Source organism: Gymnodraco acuticeps, unplaced genomic scaffold (assembly GCF_902827175.1).
Source record: "Gymnodraco acuticeps unplaced genomic scaffold, fGymAcu1.1, whole genome shotgun sequence".
NCBI lineage: Eukaryota > Metazoa > Chordata > Actinopteri > Perciformes > Bathydraconidae > Gymnodraco > Gymnodraco acuticeps.
This window is the reverse complement of record NW_022990558.1, coordinates 2,596,555-2,607,204: the sequence shown is the minus strand read 5'-3', so window position 1 is coordinate 2,607,204 and position 10,650 is coordinate 2,596,555. Positions and strand designations below refer to the sequence as shown.

Here is a 10,650-nt window from a genome sequence, read left to right as displayed (position 1 = left end):
CACTGCTGCTCGGTTTGTCAAGCCAGAGTGAGACAGCACACAGGTGAAAGCAATGCCCAGTAATGATGTCAAACCAAGAAAAGGGACAAGTGAGTAGCCTATACATTATTATCTCGGGTTAGTCGGCTTGGTTTAGTTTTACTGAAGCTTTGACACTGTACATGAAACAGCTGGGTCAATGAAAACATATCCTGACTGAATTTAACAATAGTCTTACCTTGAACTAATAACTAAAATAGTTGTGCGTTTATTAATCTCCATCTGGTGTATTTGTATTTCTTCTACCTTTTTATTTCAAATAAAAAAGATAACCACTGAAACGCATCACTTATAGTTTTATTATGAAAGGGTCATCCGGAAGTTTGAGATTATAGTCTAAACAATTTGACACTGCTGGTATCAGAGTAGTGTGTTCCTGGAAAGTGTGTGTAGCTTTATTTAATTTGGAGCTTTGTATCTTCGTAGCCTTATGAGGATGTGTTACAGTACATGGGTTTTTGAAAGAGATGCCGGGTGGGAATAATTCTTAACTGGACGTTTTTCCCTCCCGTCCGGGTAAGTTCCGATCCCAGCACATTACTACCTCCGCTCTGTCTTTGTTTCAGGCAGCCGGCCGGGCCTTACCCTGATGTGTACCGTGCTCGTTAATGGAGAGGACGTGTAGCCAAACCCTACGAATAGTGATCTGCATTTTAATAAAACCTGGCTTATCTTTGTTTTTTTAAATCTATCAGAAAGCAAAACATACTTTTTCAATCAACTAAAATACAATTGTCCGTTCGGCATTAATCTGATACAGCAGAGGACATCATTTAAAACACTATTTTACATTTTATTACATCAGTTTGGCAGTTACATTGTAACAAAGTTACTTCGAGGCGTAGTGTGCAATGACGAACAATGTGGACCACTAAGCTATAAAAGTTGTCATGCTTTCGTAATAAAGAGCTTTATTGGAATAAAGACCTCACCGAAATAAAAAGGTATCGCTATCGATCAGTTGAAAATATAAAGTAAAATTCTGTGGCGTATGACTTCGTTTCTTTAATGGAAATAGCTTTAAGATGTACAATATTGTATGTAGTTCTGCTTACGGCAACGCAGCCGGAGCTAAACCGGGCCTAGCTAGCTAACGCTAGCTGTTGCTAAGCTAACTATGTAGCAACCCTGACCTGTCAACGTTGGTGGTTAAAAAAAAGTCAGCAGTTGGTCTAACAAAGACAATATCCACATAACCTATTCACTTTTATATTATGAACATTCAAAACATTTTATGTAAAATTGGAAATGAGCCAACAACGTTAATAGTCAGTTATTCTATGGTCACCAACGTTATTAAAATTCGAATTTTCAAGCTAATGTAAACGTTATGAATGTGAACGTTAGCTGTAATAGACATTTTTGTTATTGGATGACACAACAACAAAGGGAAACCCAAAGGAGGTCAAAAGTTGTTTAACTATGACCTCAAGTTCCTGAAAAATATCAAATAATCTCATTTCGGTTAAATAAAAATAGTTGTTGACTAAACTGAAAACAGTTATATTTAAATGTTATGCTTCCTCCTAAATCATTCTTATAAGCTGCACCACTTTATTTTCTCCTCTCCATCTATTGCAGTTGTTATGGAGCAGCCACCTGGGAGCATAGATGACCTACAGCCTCAAGACCTCTCCTGGCACCCCAACTTGGCCACCAGCAACCCTGGATTACCCTTCTCAGAGACCGGCTCCTCGGACACCACTCACCAATCAGGGGATCAACTCCAACCAGACAATGCCTTCTCCCACACTACAGTCACCCTCTCCTATGTGAGCAGGTCTCATATGTTCTCCTCTCACAACTCCCTGCCTCTGCATTCAGCGCTCTATGATGTACAGCCTATTAGCAAATTGTCCTTCCACCCTCCTGACACGGATGAAGGGCTTGGGGAGACTGGCTATGCACTCAACCAGCATTATTTGGAGCAGGTGGATGGGCCTGTGGACCTCGCCACTCAGACAGAACTTTTTCAGTCATTGTCTCAGGCACATGTGGGACCAGAGAACAATGGGGGAGTGATTTCAAGCAACTGGGACAAGGATAAGCATGGAAAAGGTGAAAAGGAACACAGCCATTCTGTGGAAATGAGTCGGGGTTCTCACAACGGAAATGGGGATAGCTGTTTTAGTTCAGGAGTTTGTGCTGAGTCACCGGAGACCCTCACCCCTGCCACAGTGGAGGATGAGGAGAGGAGCGACTCTGAGGTGCTCTTTCTTATGTCTAAGAAACAGGACCCAGCTGTGAGACTGTGTTCACTAAGCAAGGAGTACATCAGTCATCTGGAGGACCCAGTCTCCCCGGCTGCTACCTCACTGGACAATGTAGAGGATATGTTCACCCTGCCTCAGGCCTCCAGCTCACCCAGCGGCGATAACTCTTACCCAGACACCAGTGAAGAGGCTGCGTGGGATGTATTGAAGACAGAGGGGGCCATTCAGGAAGGCTTTGGCATCAGCAATAGTACCACAAAGTTAGATTCAAGGGCTGAAAATAGGCAGCCTGTGCACAAACGGAAGGCAGTGCTGGAGCCTGTGATTAACTTGACAGATGACGTTTGTGTGTCAGATGTTTCTGAAAACAAGACTATTCCTCACATGAACGGTAATGCAAAGGCATCACAGAGAACTTTAACAAAAAAGAAACTGCCAGTGCGGCCGGGCAGAGGGACGCGGTTAGAGGCTATAGTAATGGACATTAACTCCAGCAGGTATAAAGTGTCAGGACGCATACGCACCAATAAGAAAGCAAAGGCGAGTCAAGTTTCTGAGGAAACCAATCCTCAGAAAACGGATATCCTGTCAGGAGGGAAAAAGAAAAGCAGAGCAAAAGCGCCTGTCTCGCTGAAAACAATGAAACAAAAAGCAATGAAAAGAGGTAAAACTAATAACATGAAAACTGACAATTGCAATGAATCTACCTCTGATTCTGAAATCAATAATTCTACTAATTCTAACGGCTGCACACCTCCAAAAGGCTCTCGGTTAGCTGTGCAAAATAAGTTGAAGAAGGAGCCAGAGGATGTTTCACACACGGCACATTCACCACAGACTAGCCATATGAATGCAAAGAGGAAACCCTCATCACAATCCAGTCCTCTGCACAGAAAGCTACCAGAGCCAGAGAATGTCTGTCACTCTGACCCCTCAGTGGAAAGATGTTCCCCTGCACTGTCATCCACATCTCCAAAGAAAAGCCAAGGCAAAGCCAAAGGCAAGGCTACAGGTAGCAAAACATCTGCCAAGCCGAAGAGGGCCCGCACTCCCAGGAGGAGGCAAAAGAAACAGACATGGATTCAGTCGACTTCCATGTTCTCCCCCAGAGAGCCAGAGATCAAGTTGAAGTATGTCAACTACAAGGAGGAGAAAAGGCACTTTAGGGTGGACAATTTCTCTCCGTTCGTCCGTGTGGAGAGTAAGTCATTGCCATCACTGTACACCGTGATCAACTACCCCGAGGAGGTGACGACACAACTCAAGAAAGGCTCCCAGCAGCAGGCCCAGAACTGTGGCTTTGTCTCTGCTGTGGTACCGAGCACTTCCTGTCTGCAGCTGGGCCGGGCCTCCCTGCAGAGCCAGCACCAGCGCGCTCTGGTCTGCTGCCTGTGCGGGGGGGCGGCTAACGCCATGGACCTGGGGGACCTCCACGGGCCCTATTATCCAGAAAAGTACCGGCCCAACACCAAAGCAACAGCCAGGGTGTCGGACCTCAAACAGGAAGCAGACAGTGATTCAGACTCCTCATCCTGTGACATCAGAGGCAGGGGGGGGAAGCGGGCCGTTCCATCCAAACCACGGCCCCTCAGGCCAGGAGCCAAGTTAAAGCAGAAGGGCCTCCTGGAGAGCCAGCGGTGGGCAGCGGACGGCCCCGGCAGCCCTGCAGCTAAGCGGGCCCGGACAGACCCTGGCTCTGCTGCTGATGTGGAGGACTGGTACAGCCCCCCTGTGCTCCCTATGGAGCTCTGTGAGTACTGGCTCCACGAAGACTGCGGCATCTGGGCCGCAGGCGTGTTCCTGGTGAAGGGCAGAGTGTACGGGCTGGAGGAGGCTGTGAAGGTGGCGCAGGAGACGGTAGGCTGCACTTAATCTGAATAAATGATTCCACTTTTCCACAGGGAGAGGTGGTTGGTATAGAGCTGTAACTGAACAGATGATTAGGCATGATGATGTTAGCAGTCTGCCTGTTTACTTACTGGTTTTTCCCTTCTCTAGGTATTGAATGTGTTATCAAATAAAAGCTTGATAACTGAGGCCAATGTCAGTTAGGAAATGATTCATGCATGCAAGCAAAACATGTTTACAAGATGTCACATGTTGCATTGCTTGAAGGTCTAGTTTATTGTGCATTTCAATAAGAACTGCTCTTTTAAAGATAATTATAGGACATTATTGTCAATCTCATACCTCACAGCTGATGTAGTTATAGTGCTGCTAACGATTTAAATCACTTGAATAAAAACGTCTGTGGCTTTCTATGGTGATAATGAACCTCTCATGCCAGATGCAGCCCAAAGTGCTTCACAGAGCAAGATACATACACAAATAACAATGGTGAATGCAGCCTTGAGATTTTACCATTAGATTTAAGTAATACATGTCTTATTTTTAAAAAAAATGTGAGTAAAGATGTTGTGTAAGATATATCAGATAAATATTGTAACTAAGCATGTTGTTCGCAGACATGTAGAAGATGTCCTTGTTTGACCTTGTCTCTTGTGTATTGTAGATGTGTTCGGCGTGCAGTGAACCCGGTGCTACTCTGGGCTGCTTCTTCAAAGGCTGTCCCAACAAATACCACTACCGCTGTGCCCTGCAGTCAGGTGAGTGCTGCCCTCCAGCTGCACTCAAAACATGTTATCCCTATTATCTCTCATCTGCAAATAAGCTGACGTGTGCCTGTGGCAGTAGCCGACGTTTAGCTGGGCCATTTGACTTATTACTGTTACTGCAGAGCTCTCATTAGCCACATGTAAATAAATAATAACTGATCAAATCTGGAAGCTGTCATCTTGAAAGACTAGAACACTGACTCAGGGCACTCTACCGTAACTTAAAGGATTGCGGACGCCGGGGTCTCCCCTCCCCTGTGAGGAGCGGCATCACTCTCACATGCTGCAGGATTTTGTTAACCGAAGAATCTGTAAAGACGGTTAATATTCAATACATTCCATTTTTCCCTTAACCAAAAGTGGAATAAAAGACAATGAAATAAACAGAAATCATCAGCATTGGCAAAATTGTTATTTTCAGTTTCGGCTAAGAAATGTGCACTTGGTGCATCCCTAGTGTGGGGGGGGGGAAACTGCTGTGTAGCAATGCAGCAGGAGGAGTCACGGGGAGAGCTGGAGCTCTGATGGCAAACACTCAGGGGTTATTTGGAGCTTCGGCCGGAGGATTCACAAAACAAGTCCAAGAGCCAGAGGTTCTGACTTCACGGTAGAGTTGCCACGTTAATTCTGAAGAACTCTACCCCAGACCCATGTGTTTAGTTCAGAGAGAATCATCCACATGCAAGATAGAATCATAACACCTCTATCAGCTGACGCCAACAGGCAGGAACAGGGAGACAGAACACTGAGAGCACAGCAGCCAAGGCTACAGGTGCCTGTGCTCAGTCAGGACAGCATGAACTCATACACTGGGTCAAAGTTATGGGCCTTGGAAAATATCTCCCCAACACCTAGTCAAATGTTTCTACTGGTAGAGATTCTGCAATAACACACTAGCTATTCCCGTAATTCTCAATATATTTTGACCTTGCATATCCAGCTGCCTCACAAGGTCACCTGATTTGAGCAGAGGAGGACAGGGACATTGTAAGATCAGGACGAGGAAGAGTGGGTGAAGTGTGGCATCTTTAACTCCTGTAATGTTCTCGTTGACAGATGGTGAACTCATTGAAGAAAACCTTTCCATGAAGTGTAAAAAGCACAAGGTGAGCAGAAATAACTACAACAACATGTCTCAATGTGTATGCTATATGAGACCCACCTATCCACTATTTCAAAGATATGTTTGACTGTATCATTAGCCTGATATTTTCCTCCTCCAACCCCAGAACAAAAGATTAAAAGCCCCTCCAGGGAACCGAAGGGATGACAGGTGACAGCGGGAGCAGGAACATCACCAGGTAAGATGATATAGAATATAATCCTTTGTTGACTTTATATAGGTACAATGAGATGAGTAGAGCTTCATGTCTCCTGGAGCAACACGTTTAGGAAACATTACTCAGAGGATCGGAGACCTCAAAGAATCCAGCATTACATTTAACACAGCTTTTTAAGTTCCCAAACTGTATGTAGTACAATACTGAAGTTATTTATTAAGCATATATAATATAAAGAGAAATGTACCATTGGTTTCTATTCAGGGCATTCTGTTACCAAAGTGATGAATCTTTTGATCTGAAACCTCATCCTACGTTTCTTGGAGAACTTCTATGTTGCTGTAAAATAACTGTCCCAAAATGAGCATTTGAACACTTTCCCTCTCTCACCAAATAGCATTAACCTTTACAGCATGTCAGGTTTCATGAAGTGATGTAGTCTTTACAAACAATACTTTTAACCCAATTGTATGGTGCAACTCCAACACTATGTTCAAACTAAGCTTTTATGAATGTCTGTGCAACTATCTGATTGTGATGTCGTTTGTTTATAGCCTAATGTTAGCTTATTACTTCTAGAGATTGCATTTACTGATTACAAATCACAAAGAAGTGCTGATTGTCAAACAAAACATGTGAGCATCATAAATGTTTGTTTGCCAGAGAGATTATTTTCTGCAATATAATCAAATCAACCAAATCCCATTGCATTTTGTGGATAAAGCCCTTGTGATGCTAACTTCCTGGTCGGCCTAATACGAGCACGTCACTGTCACGTCACTGTCACGTCACTGTCACTGTCACGTCACTGTCACGTCACTGTCACGTCACTGTCACGTCACTGTCACGTCACTGTCACGTCACTGTCACGTCACTGTCACGTCACTGTCACGTCACTGTCACTGTCACTGGCACGTCACGTCACGTCACTGTCACGTCACTGTCACTGTCACGTCACTGTCACGTCACTGTCACGTCACTGTCACGTCACTGTCACTGTCACGTCACTGTCACGTCACTGTCACGTCACTGTCACGTCACTGTCACGTCACTGTCACGTCACTGTCACGTCACTGTCACTGTCACTGTCACGTCACTGTCACGTCACTGTCACGTCACTGTCACCACGTCACTGTCACGTCCTGTCACGTCACTGTCACGTCACTGGTCACTGTCACGTCACTGTCCGTCACTGTCACGTCACTGTCACGTCACTGTCACTGTCACTGTCACGTCACTGTCACGTCACTGTCACGTCACTGTCACGTCACTGTCACGTCACTGTCACGTCACTGTCACGTCACTGTCACGTCACTGTCACGTCACTGTCACTCACTGTCACGGTCACTGTCACTGTCACTGTCACGTCACTGTCACGTCACTGTCACGTCACTGTCACGTCACTGTCACTGTCACGTCACGTCACTGTCACGTCACTGTCACGTCACTGTGACGTCACTGTCACGTCACTGTCACGTCACTGTCACTGTCACGTCACTGTCACGTCACTGTCACGTCACTGTCACGTCACTGTCACTGTCACTGTCACGTCACGTCACTGTCACGTCACTGTCACTGTGACGTCACTGTGACGTCACTGTCACGTCACTGTCACGTCACTGTCACGTCACTGTCACGTCACTGTCACGTCACTGTCACGTCACTGTCACGTCACCGTCACGTCACCGTCACGTCACTGCACCACTCTTATCCCCGCATTATTTTCATCAGAACAAGAAAAACATGTCAATTCTTGACTTTGAAATATTTCTTTCTTTTTATTCATGCAGACATTCACACGCAACATCCTGCAGGGCCTCTCCTTCCTGTTCTGCTGGTAACCACGGCAACAGTGGACCAGGGTATCTTCTGACTGACAGCTAGCACCTGTAAACCTTAACTCCACCCTCTGACTGTTGACCCCCAGGAAACAGGAGACAGGAAACCCACCCTTGCATAGAATTTGTCATTTGTGTTCTCAAGCTTTAGCTATTTATATGGATTTGTTCTGTTCTGGACTAAATATGGATACAATCAAAGATATTTCATTTTTTTAAAAGACTTTTTAAGTATCTGCTAATATTTGTTTATATTTATTCCTGGACTTTTCTCTGGTCGAAGAGGTATGATTGTGTGATTTTTAAGTTATTGGTAAGGGAGATGCTGCTCAATCGAGATGAGACACTCTCAGAACAAGGTACCTGATTGGACGCTCTCAAAACAACAGGGTTCCATATTATTTAACGGGAGAGCTTTCTGGATCATAGCACATGGTTTCGTTTCCAACAACACTTGCACTAAACGTTGGGCCCAGATGAAGTTATCCAGGAGACCGAACAGTTAGTGTTTGAATGTATTCTCATGGAGGGTTTATTTAGCAGAAAGCACTTTGTCTGGTCTTCTGCTACGGCTGCAGTACTACCTTAGACGATGCCCCCCCCCCCCCCCCCCACCCCTTACTGTGTCATATATCATTTGCTTCAGGCTCTCTCGTGTGGCTCTTTGAGGTTTAAAGGTTCTTCCAGCCATCAGGATGAGACCTTGTGATTTTTATTTGGCTCAAAGCACTTTGGCCTCCCCCTTCAGACAGGGAGAATGTAAGTCTGCCCGTGTTGTGTTTATAGAAACGGCTAGTAAATCCGTTTCCCAAATCAATGGAACTTCCGTATGATTTGTGAGGGTTTCGTTCATGAAAGCAGGCCTACATTTGTTGCTGGATTTCTTTCAGTTAAAGTCATCCGCTGTTTACTTTGGGGTTTTTGCACTCATGGGGAGGAATCAGTTTCATTTTCTGATTTGTGTAGCACAGCATTCACATAGTGTACCTCAACATTCTTCTGGGATGAAAAGACCATAACTGTATCTGTGTTAAGATGGTGCTGTGCATACTCCTAAACTGACATGCTTGGTGTACATCATTCTTTATTTTAATCTGAATGCATGTGTTAGTGTAAAGGTTCCTGATCCTCTTCTGCAATGTATGTCTTCACTTGGTCCTAAATGGTGAATTCCCACCAGAACCTGAAAAAGCCTTATCTGGACAGGAAGTAGTTTCTCCTATTCTCACTTGCTTGTGGTGCAATGACAAATCAGCGGATGTAAATCACCTCTCTATGGACACGTTGAGGACTAAAGGCAGCGTTCATGCACTTTTCTTCTGCAGACTTCATGTTAGTGATCCCAGAACACGGTAGAGCGGTTCCTAATGAACTCTGGGACACGTTGAACCCATGCACTGTGATGAGTATTATCAGGTGCTGCGAGCCTGCCTCTTCTTTTTAGAGAAACGTCTCCATGTGATCAGTGTTGGTGTTTGTCTATGTACTTCTGCATAGCGCCCATAGGGGGCAGCAGTGTGCTGTCTAAGACAAGTGAGCCCCTTTTTTAAAGCACGACACACCCCAATCTCCTCATCCTGGAACAAGTCTGTTTTATTTGTGCCATCCTTGTGATTTGTGTATTTTATAGGTTTTTTTTTGCAATATTTTTTCAATGACATTAAATTGTTTGCATTGTACCAAATACAGATTTTGGAATATGTTTTACAAAATGTTTGGATTTCAAAAATGATTTTGTGTGTGTGTTAATCTCAGGGCTGAATCTCAGATATTCTAATAATAATTTAATCTTTTCAGTTTTTCTGGGCTCGTTGTGTTGACCCCACATTGACTGAAGCATTAATACATGTAGCAGGATGTGGTCATATGTCCTGGTACACACTTCTCATCACATTCCAGCGCCTCCTCCATGTGTGTGTCTGTGCTGTGTGTTTAAATTCAACATGGGACTAGGACTGCCAACTCGTGTCACTTTTTTCATGCTTTTTATTTTATTGGAATCTTTTGTACCATCTTGCTCACCTCTTGGAGCAGCAGAGGTCATGTAATTGTCCAAAATAAATATTTTGTTTAGCGTTGTGGTTTTATAAGAGATTTTTGTCTTTGGATGACTGGTTTCAAAATGTTACATTTCATAAAACATTTGCTTAAATGCGTTTTTTTGATAATATAGTCCAAATTAACCAATTAACAACATTTTTGAAAGTAAGTAAACATTCATTGTATTAAACATAAGAATGTATGAAACAGTTAATTATTAAATAATTTAATTGCATCTCAGAACTAGAACTCATAAGTTATTTTATACAAAATTAAATAACACTGTATAGGTCCCAAAGGACTGTAGTTAGCTCTGGAGTGGAAGTGTGACCACCAATTAAAAATTAACAAATGTTTTATAATTACAAATGTTATTTATTTAATATTCATCAATTCACAGCTGAATAAATTAAGATTAATTCATTTCGTTTTTTTCCACTTAATTCTTACATTAATACAGACATACAAAAGAAAATATACACAATTAATTCTAAAAGTCTCTGATGTCAACATGCCACTCAATTCATTTTATTCTAACTACTGGGATGTGACAAACTTGTATTAATCAACTGAGCCTGTATGTCTTGCTTTTTCCTTATTCATCGAATGCGAGTCCTGGGGGAAA

At 43.6% G+C, this 10,650-nt stretch overlaps 1 protein-coding gene across 1 annotated transcript; it reads left to right on the top strand.

Moving 5' to 3' along the window:
* Positions 1-352: 352 nt before the first annotated feature.
* Positions 353-10,063, top strand: si:dkey-94l16.4 (transcription factor 20). The gene is made up of 6 exons (XM_034227586.1): positions 353-555; positions 1,621-4,109; positions 4,765-4,858; positions 5,924-5,973; positions 6,097-6,168; positions 7,938-10,063. The coding sequence occupies exons 2-5, from the start codon at positions 1,626-1,628 to the stop codon at positions 6,142-6,144; spliced, it is 2,676 nt and encodes an 891-aa protein (XP_034083477.1). The 5' UTR covers positions 353-555; positions 1,621-1,625; the 3' UTR covers positions 6,145-6,168; positions 7,938-10,063.
* Positions 10,064-10,650: the final 587 nt, after the last annotated feature.